We start from the raw sequence: 25,436 nt of genomic DNA on the forward strand, positions 1-25,436 counted from the left end.
TGAGGTCCTAGTTGTTGTTACCAATGGCCCTGACCCTGCTTCTGAAGACACAGCTGCTGCATCCCCTGCCTCCCCACAGCCTGGGCACATGGGGGTCTGCCAGTGTGCACGCACGACCAGGATTACCCTGCCCCTACCCAGCTGGCCTGTCCATCCCAGGCAGGACACTTAGGGGGAGGCCCCCAAAATCTGTAAGTCCAACCAGAGCAGAACAGCTTGGCCAGGGACCGTTTTTCCTTTCTCTCCACTCCAAGCCAAACCAAACCTGCCTTGAGACTACCTGGGAGACTGGCCAGCCCCAAGTCCACCAGGCAGTGGGGGCAGGAGCTAGAGGGGAGCTGCAGCCAGAGGCGCCCCTAAGTCCCCAGCCTCCTCAGGCTCATTGGGTTTTTCGGCTCCTCCCCCTCCCCACCAGAGGAGGAAATTGAAGCTCAGGCCAGAGCACTAAGAAGGGCTCCTGTGATGGCAGAGCTTCTGAGCACACACCCACCCCTCCCAGCAGCACGGAAATGATAAGGCTGTGGAGGCTCAGGCCAGCTGCTCAAAGGCCACCTCCGACTGGGCCTGGCTGGGTTCCATCTTCCCTGTCACATGGACTCCAGCCTGCCCTCCACTCATGTCCTAGAATGTGTAGGGGCCAGGGAAATAGATGCTTGGACATAACTGTATAATAAAGACACTGCTTTTATTTAGTTTGATATGTTTCTATACAGAATGCAGAAAACACATCTTAAAATCATATAGAAGGAAATAAAAACACGTCAGTGGTTGGTGAACACTTGAATGTGAGATTGGCTGTCTCAGAGAGTCCAGTGGCCATCATGCTTCCCGCAAGGGCATTGTTGCTGTTATTATTCTGTTCACTGCCCTGGCGCCTCCAGTTGCTATGGCAACAGGCCATTCTGGGCCAGCCCGCCTCTCTCTGCATGGCAGTGCCCCATGGTGGGGTTGCTAGGGGCAACAGCTGTTTGGAAAGCCTTTCAGCGCCCTCACCCGGAACATTGGGAATTGCTTCTTTTTTGACGAGGTCATCACAGATCATCTCACCAGGTCAGACGTGGCCTGTGCTCCTGACTCTGGGACACTGGGGAAACTCCAGCGTGGATCAGGGCTCAGAGGCACGAGGCCCAGTCCCCAAAGGTCCACTGAGCCCTCATCTACAGGCTCCCCCCACAGGGGCATGCGCACCAGGCGCTGGGCAGGGGAGAGGCTGGGCCTCTGGCTGGCCCTGCCCTCCTGAGGCAGCACACACGAACGCTCTGCAAAAAGGTCTATATGGCTTAGAATTGGCTGCTAGGTGTGCAAAGGGAGCCTGGGCCCACCCACCCCTCTTGTCACAAAAGGGATACATTATTGCGAAAGGCATTCCTCCCTAAAAGGTACCCCAAATAACTCTCAGACATCAAGAAAAAAGTCATGCTCAAAATGGTTTCTTCCAAAGGAGGAGAATCAAAGCAGAGTGGGTGCCCCTGAGTCATGGGCCAGATGCAGAAGGGCAGACGGACAGTCTGCTAAAAAAGGCAAAAGAAGCCCCAACGTAATTCCAGAATTTAAACCATTAGGAAAAGAAGGGGGGGATCAAAATGAGCAAAGCCGTCAGTTCCATGGAATCAACACTAAGAGCTTGTACAAACTGCTGTAAGCATCACCATTTTTAATCTTTTTTTTAATAAAACAATTTGAGGCTGTATAAAAACTTTAGTAAAAAATTAGCTTTGAGAGCCCACAGATTTTTACTATGAACTATTGCTGGCACGCCTCCACAGCCACCAGACCTTTCCCAGCTGTTCAGGCCCAAGGCCTGGGACTGGAGTGCCAGAAGGGGGGGGGGGGGGGAGTCAGGGTGGGGCTGTGGACTGTTGGGACAAAGCGGCCAAGGTCAAGTGAGGAAAGAGCATCACATGACATAAAAATATTGCATCTTCACCAAAATGTCCCCCACTGAGTGTTTCAAAAACCATGGTATTCCTTTTAGGAGGGAGGAAAAAAACCACACAGGAGGAGGATAAAAGAAACTAGGTTGATGAGGTCGAGTCCCTCGACCTCCCCCGTACCCCATGAACAGCTGGCCCACCCTGGAGCACCTAGGTTGGGGGCCACGGCCACCACTGCCTCTTGGAGTCGCCTTTCCAGGGAAAGGAAGACCCCTTGGTGGTGAGCCACTAGCGCGCATGGGGTGGGGTGTGGATGTCCACGGCCCAAGAGGCCCCTCCAGCTTCCAGCCACTGGCTACAGCAGGAGAGCAAGCCCAGCACCAGGGCCCTGACCCGAGCCAGGGCCGGGAGGCCCCCAGTCCAGCTCTGGGGGATCAGAGCAACCAAGTTTACGTAGTGTGAAAAAATAGGATTCCTTTGATAAAAAATACTGTCCCTTGGTCTTCTCTAAGTTTGAAACACCCTGGGAGCTTATTTTTAGCAAAGCAATTTCCCATACCCACCCAAAAATCATACATACAAGTTTAGGTAAACAGCAGATTAAATGTAAAAACTTAACCTTAAGAAAGTCCTTTGAATTTAATCTTTAGCTACTGTTTTCCATGTTACATCCTGCAGCTAGACACACGTGAATAGAAAAAACAGTACAGTTAGTGTTAAAGGCAAAACGCAGAGAGCCGGGAGGCCACCCAGCACTGCCTGCGAGTTCATTCACGGTTCCTCGCTTCCTCCATCTACCTCTACTCCAAATGGTGCTTTCAGAGCCAGCCATCAAAAACGCAGCGAAGAATTTTCTATGAACAAACAAAAAGCTGTTAGGCAAAAACTAAAAGTAAAAATGTCCCCAAAGTCTCTCCAGCTGCTTTGGGGAGTAGGAGGCCCGGAGAGGGCGGGCTTGTCCAGGCCCCGCGTCAGTGTGTGCTAGGTCAGGCGTCGGCTCCCAGTGGGCGGTGGTCTGCAGGCCACTGGTCTCCACAGACAACACCGTGTTGTCTCCAGGGCCCTGCCCTACCCCTGCCTCCACCTAGGCGCTTGTGGGTTAAGGGGGGACGTAGGGAGGGGGCGACCGGTACGGGGTCATGTTCTTGGGACGGGAGCCCTTGCCCTCCATGGGGGCTGTGAAGGGCGGCGGGGGCTGGTAGGGAGGCGCGTTGGGGTCCTCATCCCGCAGGGGTGTGTACTCGCCCATGGTGTCCTGGTTCAGAGGAGTGGTCTCGGGCACGCTCTGGTTGGGGTACTCGGGAGGGGGGAGAGGGGCTTTCTCCTCCTGGAGGATAAGTGGCATGCTGGAGGAGGGGGGGGGCTTGGAGTCGTCCAGCTCGTCTGCGAAGATGATAGGCACGCCCTTCTTGATGAAGGTGGCCTGGTCCTCGAGGGTAAGCTTGCCCTTGCGCTTCTTGCGATAGCAGATCATGGCAATGATGCCAGCGATGAGCAGGATGGCTGCCACCACCACGGCTGGGATGACCGTGTGCAGATAGACGTCATCCTCGCTGCTCTTCTCAGGGTCCCTATCTGGCACTTCCGTGTGCGGCGCCTCTGAGGGCACCCTCCTGGGTGGCGCCACAGGGATAAACTGTAGATACCGGCAGCTACCGGAGCCGGTCACAGCAACGCTCAAAGCCTTGAAGTCGGGCTCCAAGGCGTTGGAGAAGGCGGCCCGCGGTTTCCCATCATCCTCGGCGATCCTCCGACTGAGCCCTGTGATCTGCTCCTTGGGGCAGGGCTCCAGGGGCAGCGTGTTGTTGGTCCACTCCACCACGATGGAGCCCTGCGTGATATTCTGCAGAGTAATGGTGCTGCAGTTGCGGTCCCCAAAGGCGAAGGCCAGCTTCTTCACCAGCGTGATCTTCTTGTGGATGTCATTCACCACTGGGGCTGCGTCACCCACAAACTTGGCCTTGAACCGCGCAGGAGCCCTGTCCCCTTGCGGGCGCCTGTGGACATGGATCTCAAAGGCATCCACAGCTGACAGGCCCCCCTTGTCTGTGGCGTGCATGAAATACTCGTGCTTGCCCACGTGGTTGCTGTCGGGTAGGCCGTACATGAGCTGGCTATTGCTGTTAAACTGTACCCAAGACTTCTCGCCTACCAACTGCTGTTCTCGAAGCTTCAGGGTCAGCTTCAGCTTATCAGTGGTGGTGTCCTCCTTGTCATAGAAGGTGTCTGAGGGGATCTTCACCTCAAAATAGGTGCCAACCCAGGCATCCACCCTGTCGATGTGGTTCTTGAGCTCTGGGCGCTGGTTGGGTTCCCCTCCGCGGGGCACCCCACTGGTGGTGGTGCGGATGCGAGTGGGTGGGGAGGCTGTCTCCAATCTGGTGATGGGCGCTTTGGTGGTGACCCGGGGCACGGGTCGGGGCGTGCGTGGCTTCTTGGTTGGCTTTCGAGTCGTGGTGGTTGAGGAGTCAGTAGAAGGCGTGGCTGGTTTTGGCACAGAAACTCGTGGTTTCTTGGTGGTAGTCGTAGGAGGCGTAGCAACTGCCGTGGGCTCCACGTAGCCAGGAATGGTCATCGTGGGGCGGATCTGGCCAGTAACCGTGGTGCCAGCTTCCAACACCCGAGTGGGCTGGATGGGGCCCAGGGTTGGGGTCTGAATAATGGCACCTCGAGTCCGCGTGGTGACTGTGGGCTTCCCTGGAACAGGGTCCCTGACTGGAGGAGCCATGGTCTCTGTCGGAGGAGCAATGGCTGGAGATGTGGGGGTGGGTACAATCCTGGATGGTGGCTCCTGGAGGGCTGTGGTTGGGGGCCCAATGGCAGTGACAGGCGTGGGTGTGGCATGGATCTGCCTCCGGATGCGTTTGGGGAGAGGGGGCTTCTTGTTGGCGATGTGCCAACCCACCACGGGGTAACCAAGCTGGGCAGACATGGCACCCTCCCTGGCAGGGGCCTCCACTCCACGAATGTCAGGCACACTGTTCTGGTTCAGGGAGCAGCCCAGCTTCCAGGAGAGCAGGGCCCCATTCTCCACCACCTTTTTTGCATTTCCTGGGCCGGCCATGAAGGCCGACATGTCGAACAGCCTGTTATTCACCACCGGCACCAGCTTCATGCTGTGAAGCTCCACTTCTGAGAAGCTCTGCATCCTGTGCAGGAGGTCGAGCCTTTGTTTGGGGGTCATCTTGGTGAGGTCAGCATCCAGAATGACCGTCAAGACAGTCACAGGCTCGTCGGCGGCACAGGCAGATGACACGGCCTCACCAGGGTCTGGTGACGCCGCCCGCACGGCCGGCAGCTCACTGTGGTCTTCTGGGTAGACCTCGATGGAGAACACGCTGGAGGTCTGGGCCACGTGGCTCCCGTTGGCCCCGAGCCGCGCAGCGCTCACTGCGATGTAATGCATACCCTTGTCGGTGTCCAGGGGGAGGCCCTCCAGGGTGTGGCTCTGCGGGTCCCAATGCAGCCAGGATGGCAGCGCCTCCTTCCCCGCGGCCGACAGCTGGAAGAGACACCAGCAGGAGTTAAGTGCTACTGTTATTAAGCCGACAATGATCACAACAGTTAACCACTGGTCCAGCCTGAACTGTGATAGGCTTGAGGTACAACGCAGAATTCCTGTTGGGGGAACCCACGCTTCTCTCCTGGGGCTCATTTACCTGTTATGAGACTGGGGCTGCCAGATGGGCTGGCTTGGAAGGCAAACGATTCACCCACGGCCACACGCTGGGAGACAGCAGTGCTGGCACTCAAACACATGTCTCATACCAAAGAACTGATGCCACAGGGTCCAAGCATGTTGTGAGTTTCTAAACCAGTGACATCTCTTAGCACTCAGACTTCTCCCCTGCCCTCTGCAGACAAATCCAAAGCCTGGCCTCGAGTGTCTTTCCTGCCCAGAAGTAGAATTGCCTGCAGGTCTGGGTGGGGACGACTCAATGCCCCCAACGATTCACTTTACAACCACCACGTTACAAGCAAGTGTAGCGGTACACACTGGGGTAGCAAATACATAGTTATATCTAACGTCTTCATTAACCCTGCTTTTCAAACTTCAAGAAAAACTGCGATGCCTAGGGTGGGGCCCTGGAAACAACTATTCTAGAAGAGTGTTTATCACAGGCATTCCAAGGAGCTCTGGCATCTCCAGAAGAGAGTTCTATAGTCACCTAAGCTTGGGAAATGCACAGAGCTCACCTCTGCCCTTGGAGAGCCCAGGCACAGACACCGGCCTGCGGCGCTCACCCCTTTATTCCACCCAACAGCACATCCCAGACGTGTTTCAGGGAGGAAGTCCTTTTCCACAGAGACGTGGTAACAGTCCAAGCGCACAAGGGGGTGCTCCATAAAAATGGACAAAAGGGAAACAGGACTTGCCTCTTGCCCAGGCCCCGTATAAGACTCCTCTCACCTTGGGGCAACACCTACTCCTGCCCCCAATGCACCGACTCTCTTTCTGCCTTGAAGACTCGCAGCTGCGCACTCCTGTCCCATCAAGTCCAGACACACACTGGCCAACAGATGGCATGTCTTCCTGCCAGCCTCAGCCCAGGGCTGCCCTCCATGGCCACTGCCTGTCAGCAGAGGGACACTCAAATGCTTCCCTCCCTGTGGGCGGAAGGCCAGAGCCACACCTGCTGAGCTCCCCAGGGGCTCCGGTGCCAAGAGCCAGGTGCCTGAGTGTCTGCGGAGGAGACCCGGAGCTCACAGCTGACCTTCCCAGCCTGGACCCAGATGCCCGAGCAGCTTGTAATTCCATCAACCTTATCCGAGACCAGATACTTACCCCTTAAACAGGTTTCCTACCTCCAGCAAAAACCCGTGAGGTGACATCTGACGTTATGAGGAATTACTATTATTGAGGTTGCCATTTACTGATTGTTCTCTGAGCCACTGAGTTCACTGAGGGTCTATGAGCAGCGTTTCTTTTGTGACCCCGTATTTCATCCCCTCTAGGATATACCTTCACCTAATTAATGTGCCACTGAGAATCCCCCATTTTCTGTAAACTCACTCACCATCCACTGCAAACACAACCAGCATCAGAAATGATGAAACACCTGTAACCATCGGTGTCTTCGAATCCATGAAAAACACTAAGTACATTATTCCCTTACAATTTTTTTAATTATATAAAAATTTTATTTCAAATGTTTTGGCTGAAAAACCTACGTTTTAAATTTTTTCAGTTCAATTATGTTAAATATGAAAACACCTATAAAGCAAAGGTTGAATGCTCTTATTTTGCAAAACACATGAAGCAAAGATGTAAGGCCCCAGTGGAGAAGTCAGGGAACCATGTGCTGTTTTACAGGGATGGGGTAGGAACTAGGTCCTGAGGTGGAGAGTAGCTGAGCCACAGTATAGAACCAGGTCTCCAGCCACCCAAGGGTGTTTCCCAAACCCCATTCCTTCCCATGGCTCCACTGGGATGAGAGCACACCTGTCAGAGGGAGAGCAGAGAGAGGGGAAATGGGGCCCCTGGAATGGAGCTCTGGGTGAAATCAGCCAAAGAGAAGCCACTTGTAGAGAAGACAGAACAGGGCCAGGAGAGACCAGGGGAGGCTCCAGAGGTGGATGCCAATGGGCTGGCCAGGCCCACGGGGCATTCCTGAGTGGCCAGGCCGGGCGGCCTGTGCCCAGTCCTGAGTGCTATATCAGCACAGATGAACAAGTAGCCCCAGTGCTTTTCGAAGTCTGTCGCAGCTACGCAGCGGCACTTTAAGACAGAGAAGGGCCCTGCCTCCTCCGGCTTCCCAGACTGGCTTATTTCCTGTTCTGCTGACCCCAACAACCACAGTTCTGCTGTCAGACATTTCCTAAGGAGTAAAGCCAGGCCACTCTTTGGCCGAGGATCCCCCACAGCCAGCCTTGGAAGACATATGCTTACTTAAACTATGCCAAGTAACATTATAACACGTCAATAACATGTACCATAAAGAACACACACTGAAGAAAACCCCAAGTTTCACCAAAGCAAATTATAATGTTCAATTATACGGAGACGGAAGAGAATTGGTAGCTTTACTGTGATTATTGAAATGTTCTTTCACTATGGTCTACCTACAGCTTTACGCATTTAGGGCGAGCCGTGTCAGGAAAACAGAGGCACTCTTCGACCTCTGCAGATTCTGGCACCTCAGGGTCCTGGCCCTGGTCATGCCTGGCCACAGGACAGGTGTCCAATCTGGACCTACAACCCTCAAGCAGACAGTTCCCAGGGTCTTGGGTATTCCTCAGACAGGAAGGAAAAATACTAATCTGAATGTTCTAAAACTCATGCATCTCCAAGTATCCTGGTACTGGGAGTGGCAGCCCCAGGAAGCACTTTGAGTGGCAATGATTCATTTCAGTAAGAGGCACAGGAAGCAAAATAAATCTGAGTTCCACAGGAACCTAGCCAAGTCATAGGCACCCGTGCCTTTTGCTGGCACCCCTGCATTTTCAAGGCCATTTGGGGAAAGCCCCTGAACTGGGAAGTCTGAACATGCCTGCAGGGCTGGCAGCGTGCACAGTTCCCTAAAGATTCCACTAGCATCCTCTCCCTCCAGTGGGCACTCAGGTTGCTCTGGATACAACACCTGTTCTACCCTAACACAGCAGGAGCCCGTCAGCCCATAGGAACTCAGGATCCTCTCCGGCGTTCAAAACTTCCAAGCGATGGACCACTTTTCCTCTCAGGGCCTAAGGATGACGTGGGATATGAAAATTCCTTCTGAGAGATGCAGTCCGTGGGGCAAGCCAGGACTCATCCCTGTAACAACAGCCTACCCGAGGGGAAGCCCCACCTCCAGGAGCCTGGGCTGCTCCCCAGCTCCAGGCAGGCTGAGACTTGACTCAACCTCAGCCCCCGTTTTTTCATCTGTAAAAAGGAAAACGATGCCATCCTTGTACGATCAGAGGGTCAGGCATGTGCTGGATTCTGTGACAGTGCTGGTCCCTCCCCCACTCCTGTGGCCTGAGAGGGGACCCAGCACACACTGGGAGGCGGCTGCACAAAGCAGGCCCTGGAACCAGCACACACTAGCCCTCACATCCCTATTCACATCCCAAAGCAGAAGCTTAAAGCATCACAGGGAAGTGGGGAGGCCACAGGAAGGGGGAGCCAGGATCCTACAGGAGAACAGGCCAAGGATGGGGACCCCCCCGGGACTTGCTTGCCTTATAAGGCCTGTCTGCCAGGAGTGGGTGAAAACCCTGAGGGGCACGGGGGGAGGGAAAGACTTGCTGCAGGTACAATCCAAAGACCAGCATTCACTTTCTCTTCAGTCTAAAACAGGTGTGCTGAAACCTGCATATCTGCCCAGGAGACTCTCACTATCCTTGGAGTCCTTGGTGACCCATATAAATACTTCTGCCCTGGCTGGACTGTAACCACCCACAACTAACCCCTAAGGGCTGCAGGCTAGGAATGGCAGGTGAGAGGCAGGACATCAGCACTGACACGTGTTTCGGGGGACAGGCTGGTCCTGGCCCTGGGACTCCCCCAGGGTTTCCGGTCACTCAGCCCTCCATCACCAAACACCAGCACTGCCTTGGAGGGGTGGGGGGCAAGGCCTGCTGACCTTATAACACAGCCATCTGGAAAAGGAGCATTTAGGCAGTTCATGGAACACCTACAGGAGGCAGAAACTGTAGGACAAAGCCCAACTTGAGGAGATCATAGACTGTCACACACAGGCCACCCCGAAAGAGCCAGAAATCTTTCCAGCTTCAGCAGACCTCAGACAGGACATGCTTCTGAGATGGAAGGCAAGCCCAGCACTGAGGAAAACAAGATCTCCAACAGCCACATGCCCAGTTTTAGAAATCTTGATCCATAAAGTACATCCAAAAACATTAAGAATCAAAACCACAAAACCTGGGCAGAGCCCGAAGGCATTCTAAAGACTACTCACCCAGCGATGCCCACGAGGAATCACCATGACCAATAATGGGAACGACCATGTGCGAAGGTTTTCGTCCCTCCTCAGCCTACACTAGCAGGTGACTAGTAAGTAACTGACTCCCTGCTCAGTTCTGGGACATTCTCTCCAACTGCTTCGCTGGCGCCCTCTCTCGCACAGCAGACCAGCAAACACCCAGTGTAAAGAAGATACAGCACCTGTGCTAAACACCATGCAACACAAGCCAAGTCTCACCCTGTGGGGACAGAGCCCCAGAGAGTAGTTTACAGGCTCTCGGCCTCATGTGGAAGGGTGCTGGCTCGGGTGGTGGATGTCCATCGGCTGTGGCTGATTGGCCGTCGGCTGTGGCCGGTTAGCTGATTGGCCGCTGGTATAACTGCTGCGGCTATGGAGGAGAGCCGAGGACTGCTGAGGATTGCCGAGGAGCCGAGCAGAGCCGAGCAGAGCGGAAGAGGAGAGCCGAAGAGAGCGGAAGAGAGGAGAGGAACAGAGTCGAGAGAGTGGAGGAGAGTCGTCGGTCGGTTGGTTAGCGGAAAGGCGGACGGCAGGTCGCGCGTCCAGTGGACCCAGCCTCCAGTGAGACCATAGTGGTATGGCTCCCCTACTTATGGCTCCATGGGTGTTCCTTTTTGGCCTCACCATATCCTGCGTTCTTGTGTGGGGAGCGGGAGCAGAGACCCCGCAGGCTGCCCCGCCTGAAAAATGGCGCGGCGAGCAGGGTCTCCCGCACGACACACCCCAAATCAGTATCCTTCCACACCTCTAGTAACAGCAAATGGGCAGAGGAGCATCCGTTACTAAGTCCCTCATCGCCAGTTAGGCACAGCTGAAAGACAAAAGTGAAGAACTGGACTCTCACTGGGGCCAAACCAATTATGACCTTCCGCTCTGAAGCCACGAAAACCTAAGCTTTATCATTCACAACCCACAAGGCAGTATCTTACCAGTGCAGGAGTTGTGGGACTTAGAAATGGCCAGCCAAGTGTGGGGACAGAGTCCCAGAGAGCAGTTTCCAGGCTCTCAGCCTCACGTGGAAAGGTGCTGGCTCGGGTAGTAGATGGCCGTCAGCTGTGACTGGTTGGCCATCAGCTGTAACTAGTTAGCCAATTAGTTGCTGATGTAACTGTGGGGCTGCGCTGGTTGGTTGGCAGGTAGAAAAGTGGACGGCAGATTGCGGATCATGTGGATCCTACTTGCTGCGTCTCGCCCGGCCGCCAGCGAGACTGGGGGACAGGAACTCCTTGTTGGAGTACTGATGGATGTTTGCTTTTGTGTCTCCAACCCAGCCCCAGCGAGAATACAGTGGTATGACTCCCCTATCTATGGCTCTGTGGGTGTTCCTTTTTGGCCTCACCATATCCTGCATTCTTATGTGGGGAGCGGGACCAGAGACCCCATGTGACACCCCACGTGACACCAAGACTCCAGAAAGACAGATGAGCACTTTCTCACTCATGTCACTTGGGTGAGCTGATGATGGGATCTTAGAAATAAAGTATAATCAAGAAACTGCATTTGGTGAGCATTCCCTCACACTATACATCTTTTGGAGGGTCCTTTGGGCCTCAGTGGTGGCACCTTCCAACCAACACCTCTAGACAGGACAGTCCCACGGGTTTAGGCTGGGCTCTTCCCTGAAGCCCCCACAGATGTGCGGCAGGGTCTGCTCAGCAGTCCGTTTCAAAGTGGTCCAGACTGCGCCCCCGTGGCTCCCCGCTGCCTGGGCCTCTCGCAGACAATCACTGGTCCTGCTGCTGGACCTGCAGATCTTAAACCAGCTCATGGATCTGGCCACAAAGGCCAAGGCCACAGGATCATTCTGAACACAACCTGCCTAGCCCAGTCAGTGCCCTTCTGGTTTGAGTTATAAAGCATTTTACCTAAGATTAACTGTTCTCATCTAAAAACAAAACTTCATCTTTTTCCCCCTGAAAATAAGGGACAGCTTAGCATAGTTATAGCCATTAGTAAAATTCTCAGAAATCAGCCCCTCAATCCCTAGCCGACATCATCTATTTTCACTTTGTCGTGTTTCTTTTTGTCCTTGTCAGTAATTTTTTCTCCCCCGAAACACAGAAGCCTATATTTTCAATAAGTATTTGAGTTGATGCATTTGGGCAAATGCCTGACAACCCACCCCCAAGGACGCCGTCCTTCGCCAACCCGCATTTCCCGGTGTGCTGTGTTCACAAGGGGTCCATTCAGAGCTGGGGAACACCCACTCGAGGCAGGAAGAAACTGCAGTTCATCTCACGCAGGCGGGGTTGCCACAAAGCTCTCAAGCATCCAAAGAAACGCTCCTTTCATGAGCTCCCCTTCCCGGCCAAAAAGAGTACCCATTGTTCTCAGGGCAACAATTGGGGGCCCATGCCAGCAGCTGAGAGCATAGTCCCAGGAAGGGCTGCTCCCAGTCTGCCGACATCTTGGGCTGAGGGAAAGTCCACATTGTCTCCAGGCAAGGCGGCTCAAGGGAGCAGGGCTGAAAAGCCATCCTTGCTGGCTCTACCAAAATGAGACATCTGAGAGGGCTCTAGAGGGGCGGCGCAGTCGCTTCACAAGATGCAAAGCTGTCTCTCCTAACCACCCTGGAGAGGAGGGGTTAGAACATCTCCAGGCATATAACCACCTTCCTCAGCCAGTGAGCCACACTCACTCGAGTCAGAGAAAAGGTGCCTGCAGGGAGCCGGCGCCAATCCCGAGGGAGGCAAGAGTCAGGATGGGTAACTGATGCTGTGGCCAACTTGGGGCAGCCTACAATCCGCCCAGCAAAGGCCCATTCCCACAGACCCTGATGAGGAGGGAGGGCACTCTAGCATCCAAAGGCAGATGTGGGAGCAAAGAACAGTCAAGACCAGGGATGAGCTCTGTATATAGGCATCCGGTCTGGTCAGAGAGAGTACACACCAGGACCATCTGCTTTAGCGTGTCCTGAGGTCACAGGAGAGGAGAGAGCTTCACGACAGGTCTCTCAGGAAGGTCACGCTGGCCATGAGGGCCTGGAGATAGCTGGCAGCTCCTTCTTGCATCATCAAATCAATGGAGCCCACTGGGAGTTCCGATGGGGTGGATTCTTGAGGGAGAGCTAGAGAACAGCAGGGGAAGTAACAGGTGCTGGCCAGGCTGACACCAGACAAGGGCGTTCCACATAGGGAAAGGCGTCCGGTCTGGGCCAGAGTATAGGATCTAAGACCTCAGGGCTACATCCTCCAGGCAGGCGAGTGAGTCCCCTCTTCTTTCTCCTGACCTGCCTCCTTGCAGCCTGGTGTATAAAGTACAGGGAAGCCCTTGTTTTAGGAGCTGCTGTTACCTGACGGGCACACCTGGCTAACACCAAACAACACACCCTCTGTCACTGTGCTTCCCAGAGCGGCCACCTGCAATAGTCAGCATAACCAACAGCCCACGTAAGTCAAACAAGGCTCAGCAGACAGTAGTCCATGGAAAGAAACCAGGGACCCTGACCAACAGCCCCAGCTAAGCTCCCTGTCACCGGGCAGCACCAACTTGCCAGCCATGAATGAGCCATCCTGGAAGTGGTTCCTCCAGCCACAGATGAGCCCCTCTAGCTCGTGCCATGTGAAGCAGATAAGGTTCCCCGATGTGCTCTGAATCCCTCAATTCCTGGTCACAAAACTGTGAGCAAAACGAACTGGTTGTTTTAAACCACTAAGTTTGGGTGGTTTGAACACACCAATAGGTAGCCAGAACACTATGTGTACGTAGAAGTCTAAAGGCAAAACAGATGTAGAAACTACCATAACAAACTACAGATCTCAGAATATTTTCAGTTCATTTTCAAGGCACACCTCTAAGGAAAGAATGCTATAGGTCAGGGGTCAGCAAATTATGGCCGTGAGCCAAATCTGGCCTGCCACCTGTTTTGTACAGCCCATGAGCTAAAAATGGTTTTTTGCATTTTCAAATGATTGAAGGGGAGAAAAAAAAATCAACAATAATATATCTTGACGTGAAAACTACATGAAATTCAAATTTCAGTTTCTGTGCCCATTCATTTATATACTGTCTGACTACTTTCACACCACACTGGCCGAGTTGAGGAGCTGCAACAGAAACCAAACGGCCTATAAAGCCTACGAGTAAAACTCTTACTACCTGGCGCCATGAGGGAAAGTGTGCTGACCTCTGTTCTAGGAGACGTTCGCAGTTTGAGGTATACCCCACCCACCCACATGGCCCCCTGCAAATTCACTCAAGATCTAGGAGAAATTCCAAGGTCTCATATTCCCAAAGGACTGGTGCTTCTTCACACAAAAGCTTCCTGTTTCACCAGATTTCCATCCTGCAACAGCCAAGATACTTTTCCTGTTACATGGGTCTCTGATCCCGTTCTCTAGATTGCGTCCCCAAAAGGAGATGGGGCAAGGCTGAAGTCTGGATACTAACTCTGGTTCTTAAGTGACCATGTACACTAGTAAACATAGAATACCAAATCAGAGCAAAACTCCTATATTTATAACATATTTAAAAAATAGGTTTAAAGCATTTAAAAGTTCTTTATTTCTTGGGTTTAATCCCATGATTAATGAAAAGAGACCTTTTCCTATACACAGGCCCTTTTCTATCAAATCCCTAACTCGATGACCAAGAGGACAGATGTGACCCCCTCAAAATGGGTGTAAGAATACAGGTTTAAGATGCTATTCTGAGATATACGGGGAGCCTTTTGTGAACTTCAGTGGCTGTCCCTCTCTTCAGGGACACTTAGCAGGGCCTGGAAGAACTAAGCTCAGAATTGTTGGGAGTGTAGAACTGAAAAACTAAAACCTAAAACTAAACTGGAAGATGAGAATTCTTCCTCGTGTATGCTTTCCATCCAGTCTCACCTTGATGACTTCTCCATTGGAGGCAATTAAATCTGTTGGAATGGTCACTCGAAATGAGCGCCCGACGACAGCGGTGCCATCAGGAATGCCAACCACCGTGGGAACAGCCTCATGGAGGTCTGTGAGCACCGAGTGCATGGATGCCTCCAGCTGGTTCTCCCAGTCCCTGACGGCCTCCGAAGGGCCACTGGGCCAGTGGGACTGAGTCGCAGCCACGGAGAGCAGAAGGAGAAAGGTCCTCCCCCAGAGGGGGAGCAGCAGCGAGAGGCCCACAGGCATCCTCATCCGGCGCTGAGTCTGCTCAAGCCGACAGTCTCACTAAGAAAGGCAGCCGGTGACGTGGTCCCAGAGCGGGGTCCTCACCCTCTGCACACCTGCTCCATCCCAGGCACCCAGAGCCTGAAAGAGAAGAAGAGTCGTCTCAGACTTCAGCACGCCCCATGGTTTCAAAGTCACGCACAGGCAGTTACTCCCCCATAAGTGCTCCTGCCAAGCACATCTACCCTGAGTGGGATCCAGTCTCATCCTGCGCTGTCCAGTCCCCAGCTGCCAGCGGCGCGTGGCTCCTGAGCACGGGAAATGTGGCCGGCCCATTCAGTGTCAACTACACACTGGAGCATGAAAACTTCATATAAAAAAAGGAATGTAAAGTATCTCATTAATACTTTTAAAATATTTAAAGTACATATTTAAATAATATTCTGGACCTAAATATATAATTAAATACATTAGGTGAGTAATAAATTAATAAATGGAAAATAATAAAGAAATATATCAAATTAAATGTATCATTAAAATTAATTCTACCTACTTTTTATTTATTTTTTGTGACTACAGAAAATATTAAATGACATGTGGCTCACATTATTATTTCTGTTGGGCAGTGCCACTCTAGACCTAACTTCCACTTTACCGGAAATATAGGTGCCATGAAGACACAATCAGACATATCTAGAATGTGGGGCCTTCTACAAGATAACTGGCTTGGTTTCTCCAAATGCTGATATCCCTAAACACTAGGGGACTGTTCTAGATTTAGAGACAGCAACCAGATGCAATGTTTCCTTCCATGTGACTGGATCCTGCATTTACTTCAAAAGAAAAAAACACCACACAAGTCTAGCTCTGAGAGAGTTAACAGGAATTTTGTATGTGGGCTGGAAATAAGCTTTATTGTTAATTTTCTTAGGTGAGATGATGGTGGTGTGGTTAAGAGACTGTCCTCGATGTTCAAGGACTTAGGGATAAAACAGCAAAAATATCTGCAACTCACTTTGAAATGGTTCAAGGGGAAAAGGTGTGTGTGTGTATATAGAGCTAAAGCAATGTGGCAAATGTAACAATTATTAAGTCTTAAAACAAGACTAAAACATCAAGTATTTGCATAGAGACCTGCAGCAAATGCCCACTCCTCTTACCCAAGCACTAATAACAGTACTCATTTTTTAAAATTTTTTTTTTCTCCCCTTCTTCCGCCTCCCCCCCCACTCCGGTTCAAGCTGTTGTTTCTCCGTCTAGTTGTGTAGGACACAGCTCCCTGGCTGATGCTGGTATTATGAGCCTCGCGCTGCCCCCAGCTGAGGCAGTCGGTTGCCAGTTATCGGTCGGCCGCTCACAGCAGCCCATGGCCGCTCACGATGGCTGCCGGCCACTCATACCGGCCACTCATGCTGGCCACCAGCCGCTCATGGCAGCACACAGTAGCCCACAGCAGCCCACAGCCGCTCATGCTGACCTCCACAGCCAGCTCCAGGCAGAGCAATTGTTCACCATCTTAGCTGTAGAGGGCGCAGCTCACTAGCCTATGTGGGAATCGAACCCGCGACCTAGGCCTTAGGAGCACAGCACTCAAACCGCCTGAGGTGCCAGCCCCAGGACTCATTTATTAAACACAGATCTGCAAACTCTGCCAATAAACAACAACACTTACGTGGCCTCTCTTGACCCCACACCCAGCAGAGTGACTAGAACCCCACACATTGTCCCCTCGCCCCCACACCGGCTTCAGGCAGCTCATGACACCTGCCCTAAGGCTGGTAGCCACACAGATGCATTGTGGGACTTGCTGGGTGACCACAGGTGACCACAGCCATAACGAACAATTGCCCTGAGCCAAGCTGTCAAGGGGCCACGTGGTATATTTTGTGATCTGGGTAAAGAAAATTGCTAAAGAAAACAAGGTCAGGGGTGGCCAGTTAGCTCAGTTGGTTAGAGTGAGGTGCAAGGTTGCCGGTTCGATCCCCACACGGGCCACTGTGAGCTGAGCCCTCCCTAAAAAAAAAAGAAAGAAAGAAAAGAAAGGAAAAGAAAACAAGGCCACTGAAATGGGCAGTGTATTCTAAAGTCAATGCCAATCTAAGCCAATCCCAAAAGGGTCTGGTTTTGTGTTTTGTTTTGTTGCTATTGATTTTGCTCTTCCTGTTCTTATTTTGTTTGAGCTAAAATTCATGAGACAGAGCCAACACAATAAAGGAAAACAATTTTGGAAGTTGGGAGTCCTCTCCTGCCAGCCAATGACCTATCAGAACGCTACTGTGTTTAAGACAGTACATGGAGCAGAGTAGACAGTGACTGTGGAACCAGACAGAGCCCAAAACCAGCTTGCAAAGGAGTGGTTCAAAGGCACCTGGACACGTGGCCATGTATGCAGAAAAGCAAATACAATCAGGTTCCTCCTTCACGTTTCCATCACAAACAAGATAAATCCCCCGCCCCAGGTACATTAGATACACAAATGCAAAAAGCAGAATTTAAAAAATTTTTAGAATATAGAATGTCAGGATAAGGAAAGATTTAATTAAAAAGACATCAAAAACATAAAAGAAAAAGACAACTGGACTTCCACTTCCAGAAAGATTAAGTAGACATATTTTTCCACTTTCCCACTAAACAATGAAAAATCATAAACATTATATGTAAAATAAACATTAGACTCTAAGAAAAAGTCAAGAGAAGAAGGCAGACCAGCTAGGGACGCCAGGAGTCAAGGAAAGACGTGGTTGAGTTCCTTTTTGCCTCATATATCCCAGAATCGGAGCTGAAGAAGCTGGCAACCCAGAAATGCCAACGGATGAGACAAAAAAGGTCCCAACAAAAGTCTGCTCTCTTTAGCCAAAGGAGCAGGAAGGGGGTAGCCTAGCAAGACAGAAAACAGACAATAACAGCTCTATTCTAGCCAAACACCACGGAAAACACTGTGGCCCCACTCCCACCCACACGAGTAAAGGCCAAGCGGGGAACTTAGACTTCCACCCTCAGGAAACTGTAAGAAGGCGCCCTAATATCCCCACTGGGGTAGTATCAGAGAAGGCCAAGTAGGGACCTGGGACTGTCATACCCACTGGCCTGTAACAATGCACTGTCCTCCTCCTCCTCCAGTCCCTCAGTGTCAATGGAAACATGGGGAACCTAGGTTTCTACTCGTATGCCCACCCAAGCAGTAACAAGGAAACTCTCCCCTTCCCTGCTGGATGGTGTCAAAGGAGGACGAGCGGAGGCTCAGCACTTTTACCATTGCTCAGTGGTAGCGAGGCCCAGGGAACCAGAACTCCCACCCCTGCCCAGCAGTAACAAGGACTTCACCCACCGTCAGGTAGTGACAAAGGCTGCCTGGGTTATCTGGACTTCTACCTCCACTTCCCAGTAATCCAGCAGCACCTCCCCCACCCTTCCCTTGCCAGAAGAGTGTCCCAAAAAGCCAGCTAAATAGAATCCCGGAGTTTCAAAACAAAATACAAAATTGTCCAGGTTTCAATTTTTAAAAATTACTCACGATAACAAGAACCAGGAAGACCTCAAACTGAATGAAAAAAAAGGCCATCAATAGGTGACAACACCAAGAGGATAAAGATAGGTGGAAAGTAAAAGGATGCAAAAAGATATATCATGCAAATATTAATTACATAAAGGAAAACAAGTATGTCTATATTAATATCAGATAAAGTAGATTTCAGACCAAAGAAAATTATCAGAGACAGAGAAGGACATTATATAACGACAAAGTGCTCAATCCACCAAGAATAGCAATCCTAAATGTATATGCACCAAACAACAGAGCTGCAAAATATGTAAAGCAAAAACTGAAAGAAAAAAACTTAAAAACCCACAATTCTAGTTGGAAACACTTCAACCGTTATCTCAACAATTGACAGAACTAGAAGGAAAATCAGCAAGGAAACAAAAAGACTCAAAAATACCATCAATCAACATAATCTACTAGACATTTATAGAGCACTCCATCTGATGAAGCACACACATAATTTTAAAATGTTCACGGAACATACACAAAGAACATATCTAGGGCCATGAAACAAACCTCAACAAATTTAAAGGAAATGAAGTAATACTGAAGTGTTCTCCAACTACAGTGGAATCAAATTAGAAATCGGTAACTGAAGGATAACGGGAAAATTCCCAAACACTTGAAAACTATACAACATCCTTCTAAATAATCCCTGGGCCAGAGAGGAAGTCTCAAGGGAAATTTAAAAAATTATACTGAACTAAATGAAGATAAAAATATATTTGTGGAGCTGTATTAAAATTTGTCAAACACAGCTAAAGCAGTGCTTAGACATAAATTTATAGCACTTAATTCACAAGAAAAAAGGAAAAGTCTCAAACCAATAACCTATGCTCCCACCTCAAGAATCTCAAAATAAATGAATGAATCAATGAAAGAACCAAAAGCAAGTAAAAGAAAATAATAAAGAGCAGAAATCAATGAAACTGAAAACAAAAACAAGAAAAAAAGAAATAAAAAACTGTTTATTTGAAAAAAAATTAATGAAATTGACAAATCTGTAGTAAGACTAACAAGAAGAGAGAAGACACAAATTACCAATATCAGGAATGAAACGGGATATCCCTATAGATCCTGCAGACATCAAAAGGTTAATAAGGAAACACGTCAAATAACTCACAAGTTTAACAAATTAAATGAAATAGACCAATTCCTTGAAAAATACAAACTACCACAATTCTCCCAATATGATACAGATAATTTCTACTAAAAAAACTATGAAGGAAATTGAATTTCTACTTTAAAAACTCCCACAGAATGAAATCTCTAGGTCCAGATGGCTTCACTAGTAAATTCTACCATTTAAAGAAAAATTAACACCAATTCTACACAATCTTCTCCAGAAAGTAGGAGAAACATTTCCCTATTCATTTTATGAAGCTACCCTGATACTAAAATCTGTCTAGACAAGACACACTCTCCCCTAAAAAAGAACGAAAACACAGATCATTCTCTCTTATGAACATAGACACAAAATCTTTAACAAAACATTATCAAATAGAGTTTAGCAATATATGAAAATAATTATACACCATGACAAAGTGGTATTTATTCCAGGAATGCAAGACCAGTTCAATATTTGAAAACCAATCAATGTAATCCACCACATTAATAGACTAAAGAACAAAAATCACATGATCATATCAATTGATGCAGAAAATGTACCTGACAAAATTCAACACCCACTCACGACAAATGCTCTCAAAAAAAGAGGAAGAGAGAGGAACTTTCTCAACTTGATAAAAAGCCTCTACAAAAACATACAGCCAACATACTTAACACGTTGTGTACGGATCACGAGAATCTTCATGAGGGATTTAAACCCCGCCGTACGCAACGTGTTAAGAGTGACAGACTGAATGCATTCTCCTTAAGATCAGACAAAGCAAGGATGTCTTCTCTCACCACTCTTATTTGACATAGTGCTAGAAGTTCTAGCCAGTGTAATAAGGCAAGAAAATAAAATAAAAGCATGTAGATCGGAAAGGAAAAAATAAAACTGTCCCTTACATGCATATGATATAATTGTCTACGTAGAAAATCCCAAGGAATCTACAAAATAAACTCTCAGGACAGGTGAGTTTAGTGAAGTCACAGGATACAAAATAAACATATAAAAATCAATGACCCTTCTATATGCTAGAAATGAACATGTGGACACCAAACTTAAAATATAATACCATTTAAATCGCTCAAGTAATGAAATACCTAGGTTTGTATGCTGAAAACCATACAAAGCTGGTGAAAGATATCAAAGATCTAAACAGAGACATGTTACGTTAATGGACTGGAAATTTCAACATAGTAAAGATGTCAATTCTCACCCAAACTGACACACAGGTTTGTAATAGGCTAAATAATGGTGACCCAAAGATTATCAGGGCCTAATCACTGAAATCTGTAAACGTTACTTTACAAGGAAAGCCTTTTGCAGATGTGATTAAATTAAGAATCTTGATGTGAGGAGATTTCTGGGTAGGCCTTAAATCCAATCATTTGTTATAGTAACATATCTACAACCATCATTATGAGAGAGGGGCAGGAGGAGGTTATATACACACAGAGAAGGGGATGTGAAGTCTGAGGCAGCGACTGCTGTGATGTGGCCAAATGCCAAGGAATGCCAGCAGCCACCAGAAGAGAGAAGAAACAAGGAATGGATTCTTCCCCAGACCCACAGAGGGAGCACAGGCCTTGCCAACACCTTGATTTCAGACTTCAGGTCTCCAGAACTGTGAGAGAACAAATATGTGTATTAGTCTAGGCTACTAAGGTTGTAATTTTTTACAACAGCCATAGAAAACTAATTCAAGGTTTAATGCAATTCCTATCAAAGGCCCAGCAAGAACTTTTGTAGATATAGCCAAGATTATTCTAAAATTTATATGGAAAGGCAAAGGAACTAGAATAGCTGTGAAGAGAAAAACAACTACCGTGAGTTGCTGCCTAGGTATTTTACAGAATGATAACCTTGCTCAGAGTCTCGACATTTAGATAAGGACCTGAGCTTAGGATTCCCACCGTAAGTTCTCACTTTGCTCTTCCAAGGGCATCTTTTAAAAGAACCACTGAGAGTTGAGCCCGCATGAGGGACCTCCACCCCAAACACCTTATAGTAATAGGCGCTCACTATCCTGCTCTCCATCTCCTGCTCAGAAAACTGCCCTTCTCCCAGAGCTCACTGACCCCACAACCCCCCTACCTCTGTTTCTGGGATCTGTAAGTAATACAGTTTGTCACTCCACTTCCTTTGTGTGTGTGTACCCTCAATCAAAAACAACCCTGTGGTTTTCAGAAGTGGGAGCCCCCCATGCTGAGGGAGCTACCTGCTGACCCCATGTGGGTAGCTTGTGCGCCCTCATTCGGCAGGTCATAATCTGCAGATTCTTAATTTAATACATCAGCTCTGGCTTCTCAACACAATAGCCAAAAGCAATTTTAAAAAAGAAAAATAAAGAGGACTGTTTCTACCTATAATATAAAGACTTAGCTACAGTAATCAAGGCTGTGCTGGTACAGGAATAAACACAATGGAACAAAATGGAGAATCCACAAATAGAGCTAAACAAGACAGTCCAACTGACTTTTGACAAAGGTACAAAAGCAATTCAATGGGGGGTGGGGGAAATAGCTTTTTCAACAAATGGTGCAATCCAGATGTCCTTCAATGGAAGAATGATCGATCAAACTATGGTAGATCCATACCATGGAATGCTAAACAATAAAAAATAATGAACTATTGACACATCCAACAACTTAGATGAATCTCCATGGAAGTATGCTGAGTGAAAAATGCTAATCCAAAAGGCCGAATACTATGTGATTTAATTTTTATAACATTCTTGAAGTGACAAAAATATAGAAACAGAGAACAACAGATTACGGGTTGCCAGGGGTTTCAAGAGGGGGTCAGGGCATAAAGGAAGTAGGTGTGGCTATAAAAGGGCAACATGAAGGATCCTCCTGGTGATAAAAACTTTCTGCATTTTGACTGTGCCAATGTCAATATCCTGCTGTGATACTGTACTGCAGTTTTGTAAGATGCTTCCATGGGGGAAACTGGGTAAAGGTACATAGGATCTCTCTGTATTACTTTTAACAACTGCTTGTGAATCCACAGTTATCTCAAACATTTTTTCTAAATATTGAAGGAAAAAATATATAAATTTGAATTAGAATTTTCAATTTCTGTACGATGAAGACAGAAGAGATAACAAACAGGTAATTCACACACATATTAAAAACACACACACACACACACAAAAAAACACACAAAAACCCAGAAATAGTAAACATACAACGAGATGCTCAACCTCACTAGTACTCAGGCAAAAGAAAGCAACATGAACACCCACCCATCAGAATGGGCAAAAATGTTCCAATGTGACATCGCTGAGGGGAAGGAACTGTATGGCTACTGGTGGGAGTGCGGGCTAATTCCACCTCCTGGAGAGGGCTCCCCAGCCCAGCTGGGCCCTCCTAGGCACACACGCGGAAGAACGTCCACACATACAAGGAGAGAGAGGGCAACGCTGGACAGCTGTCCATGAACTGGAGAAAGCACCAACAGGCTGTAGACCCTTCATGGCATGGAACTCTGCAGACAATTAAAATGAACTAGAACTACAAGAACCAAAATCAATAAATCTCAAAAAATGTTTAGCAAAGAGAGCCCACTGCATAAAGATATTAAGACTGTTTATGTAAAATGTTTATTTATTGTTTATAGATTCTTATGTAAATAAAATAACGCATGCAATCATAAATACCAAATTCAGAATCATGGTCGCTGATCCTAACGATACTGGAAGAGAGGGCAAAGGAAAAAGAAGGGGTTCATAAGAGTCTCCAAATTTATAACTGCTTTACTTCCTCAAACAGGATCTGACAAAAATACAGAACACTAGGGTATAACAAAGCTGGTGGCAGATACTCAGTTTCTCTGGAATGTTAGTCTGTGTTCTCTGCTGAGTACTTGAAATGCATGCAGATAAAGAGCCTGACTTGAGTCCTGTGATCTCAAAGTAATAAAAACCCTAAAACGCCCAGCACCTCTTGCTCTATTTCACCTCTCCGCAGCTTGTTGACCACCATCGCAGAGCTGGCAAGCCGCCTTCATGCCTGTGTCTAGCATATCCTGAACGGCATATAAAATCCAGATCCCAGCCCCTGGGGCTCCTGCCCTGCCCCAACCCTACCCGATTCGTCACCCTCATCCCTGTCCACCCCTATCTCTTGCGACCGGTATCACTCAGGTTTACATTACATGGCCCCCCCACGAGAACAGTGTGCATGCACCCCTAGTTCCTACGACAGCATTTGCTCCTTAAGGGCTCAGAAAAACACATGGAGCAGCTCTACAAGGTATGAGAAAGGATCTGAAAGTCACCCGTCTTAGAAAGTTAATGGAGATGTTCTATCACTGGCGGGCTCCCAGCCTCTCATCAGTACAAGGTAAGTAACAGGTTCACAGCGTCCTCCTTCCTTCCTGTTTGCACGGCCTTGTTCTACTGGAGGCCACATGTGACAGGCAGGCAGCTCTCACAGGACTTCAGACCCAGTTCTCTATGGGGACTTTTCCTCCCTGTCATCGGTGAATGGCTGAATCACTTTTACCCACCAATGATTTGCCAGAAATTTGACTTGCACATTTCTCCATGGGGACACCAAACGACCATAGACTTAGAAACCAGGTCGTGTGGGCATCAGTTCCAAGAACCACTTAACTCCCAGTGACCTCTGCGGGGTCCTCTTCCAGGAAAGGCAAGGAAGGAAACACCCCAACTTCTCAACACCTAGTGTTCACTGTACTCTGGGTGAAAGCTTCTCCTCAGACCCCCAAAAAACCTGGCTTTTCTTCAAACTCTTCTGTGTTGGTTTCATCTCTCACTTTCTTACCTGTCTGCTTTTTACCCCTTTTATACCTTATTTTATCATTTACTTTTTAAATTTTTCTAAGGCTTTTATTTTATGCTATCTTAACTGTACCTTTAGAGTTTTCTTTACTGTGGTACAGTGCTTCCTTCAATGGCCTTTTCCTTTCTTACATATTTTAACTCTTATTTAGTACATGGCTCAGCACACCGCACGGCTGGTTGGAAGGGTGGTAAATTATGGAAGGGCAGGGACACGTCTGTTGCAATCACTGATGTATGCCAAGCACACAGGCAGTGCCAGATACACACCTAATGAATGAATGGGAAGGATACAGGATGTTTGGTTTTTCAGCTTCTTCCTATGTCTTTACTCTTTAATTTACTTACTTTTCTACTTATTAGATCCAGTTCGCCTTTTACTTTTCTAATCTGATTCTCCATTTTCAAATTCTCAGCTCATCTGAAAACAGCTCCAGTCTGAGACACACCCTGTCCTACCAGAACATAAGCTCAGTCTATCTGCGGACACATGACGACATGGGGTATCTGTTTCATGACTAAGTGCTCTGCATTTAGCAGCAGGCGATGTCCCAGGCAGAACTCCAACTGCTCTGTGTTGGCTTTCCATGCTCTGGGGAGAAAAGATTTTTTTTGCAACTTGGCAAAACGCAGCCTTGTATCTTTCTAGTGCTGGCTTCCTACATGCAAGGGTTACATCTCCTCGTACTGGGAACTTGGCAGGTTGCACCCAACACCCTTATTAGGATGTCCCTCTGGAAGGGTTTTACACATACTCACAGGCTTGTCATTCGGAGATGGAGGCCCTACAGAGATTCTCCTCGTTTTTCAGGGAACGAGGCCCAAAGAGAGGTCATACCCAACCGGTCACACAGAGCCTGTGGTCAGTACATGGCGACCGGAAAGGTGCTCGGAACCAGAGAATGACTATGGCCAGAGTCACCCAGTCTTCCTGACACGGCCACTCATTTTAACACTGCACACACACTTACATTAGCTCCTCGGGAACACCAGGAAGTGCTCAGAATGTCTTGACTGAACTCACCACTGTCCAGCTGACAGAAGCTGCCGAGGCTCCTACTGAGAAATGGGGAGTGGGACCGGCTAAGGCATTC

The 25,436-nt window shown here is 48.8% G+C and overlaps 1 protein-coding gene across 23 annotated transcripts in view; it reads right to left on the reverse strand.

Annotated features, from left to right (window-relative positions):
- Positions 1-666: 666 nt before the first annotated feature.
- Positions 667-25,436, reverse strand: part of DAG1 (dystroglycan 1) — a 55,168-nt gene continuing 30,398 nt past the window's right edge. For 22 of the 23 annotated variants that reach the window (XM_074312341.2, XM_074312326.2, XM_074312333.2 and 19 more), the window contains 2 exons: positions 14,626-15,024; positions 667-5,376 (listed from right to left, as the gene is read on the reverse strand). In XM_074312341.2, coding sequence (XP_074168442.2) covers positions 2,974-5,376; positions 14,626-14,910 — 2,688 coding nt within the window. In that variant the 5' untranslated portion in view covers positions 14,911-15,024 and the 3' untranslated portion in view covers positions 667-2,973. Of the gene's footprint in view, positions 5,377-14,625; positions 15,025-15,128; positions 15,228-25,436 lie in introns of those variants that run through there. The other variant, XM_088798139.1, reaches the window with a different exon arrangement.

The sequence above is a fragment of the Rhinolophus sinicus genome, chromosome 5 (assembly GCF_057876585.1).
Source record: "Rhinolophus sinicus isolate RSI-liver-muscle chromosome 5, RSI-T2T, whole genome shotgun sequence".
In the NCBI taxonomy this organism is placed as follows: Eukaryota; Metazoa; Chordata; class Mammalia; order Chiroptera; family Rhinolophidae; genus Rhinolophus; species Rhinolophus sinicus.